Raw genomic sequence first — 831 nt, 5'->3', positions numbered from 1 at the left:
AAAAAAAAAAAAAAAAAAAAAATCTAAAAATGTATAATGTCTCTCTATATTCATAACATTAGCAATGTCTTTCTTAATAACTTACCAAAAAGTGAAATCCTATGTCTAACAAGGGCAGCAAGTTTGCAGAATAGGCTAAAGCAGAAAAAAATGCAAAAGGGCAGGAAGAGACACAGAGATTAAAGATTTATTTAGGATATCAGACAGAAAGAACAGTGAGAATGCAAGATATGAAAGAAAGATGCACAATAGTTCCCTCAAGGTATATTCTAAATCATAAGAACAAACAATTAGATAAGTGTACTGAGCAGTGAAATCTTGAATATTTTCACATTCTGAAAGCACCTATAAATGACTAAAAGATGACATTTCCTCTGATTTCAATACTTTGCAGCAATTGTTATTTTATAGGGTTGACTCATTCTCTATTGCTTATAATTTTTTTCAAAGCTGAATAACATTTTACTGTTTTTTGACATTCAGAGATAAACACGTTAACAACCTTAAGATAACTGAAAATGTTTCAAGAATGTATTACTTATATAAAATTTTTTTTTTTGCATCTAATCCTCCCTGAAAGGTAAAATTAACCTGGAAATGTTAAGAGGAAAGAAAAATGTTTTTGGCATCTACTGCCTCATAAATCAAACATATCCATAGAAAAATAATTAAACAAAAATGCAGGATGGGGTCAAACATACATCTAAAGGTAATGGTAACAATTACCATAGTTTTCTAAAGAACAAATCTTGCCAGGGGCATTTGAAGTGCAATAAAGAGTCATGTGGGATCACTGCGATGCTGCAGCTGAGCGGAGACACATCACCCTTT

The 831-nt window shown here is 31.2% G+C and overlaps 1 protein-coding gene across 1 annotated transcript in view; it reads right to left on the bottom strand.

Annotated features, from left to right (window-relative positions):
- Positions 1 to 831, bottom strand: part of RYR3 (ryanodine receptor 3) — a 666,405-nt gene that overhangs the window by 148,901 nt on the left and 516,673 nt on the right. Inside the window, exon 61 of the mRNA XM_019518966.1 lies at positions 86 to 135. Within this exon, the coding sequence (XP_019374511.1) occupies positions 86 to 135 (50 nt within the window). The remainder of the gene's footprint in view (positions 1 to 85; positions 136 to 831) is intronic.

The sequence above is a fragment of the Gavialis gangeticus genome, unplaced genomic scaffold (genome assembly GCF_001723915.1).
Source record: "Gavialis gangeticus isolate Ggan-Ray unplaced genomic scaffold, GavGan_comp1, whole genome shotgun sequence".
Classification (NCBI taxonomy): Eukaryota; Metazoa; Chordata; order Crocodylia; family Gavialidae; genus Gavialis; species Gavialis gangeticus.
This window is presented reverse-complemented; position numbering and strand designations above follow the sequence as displayed.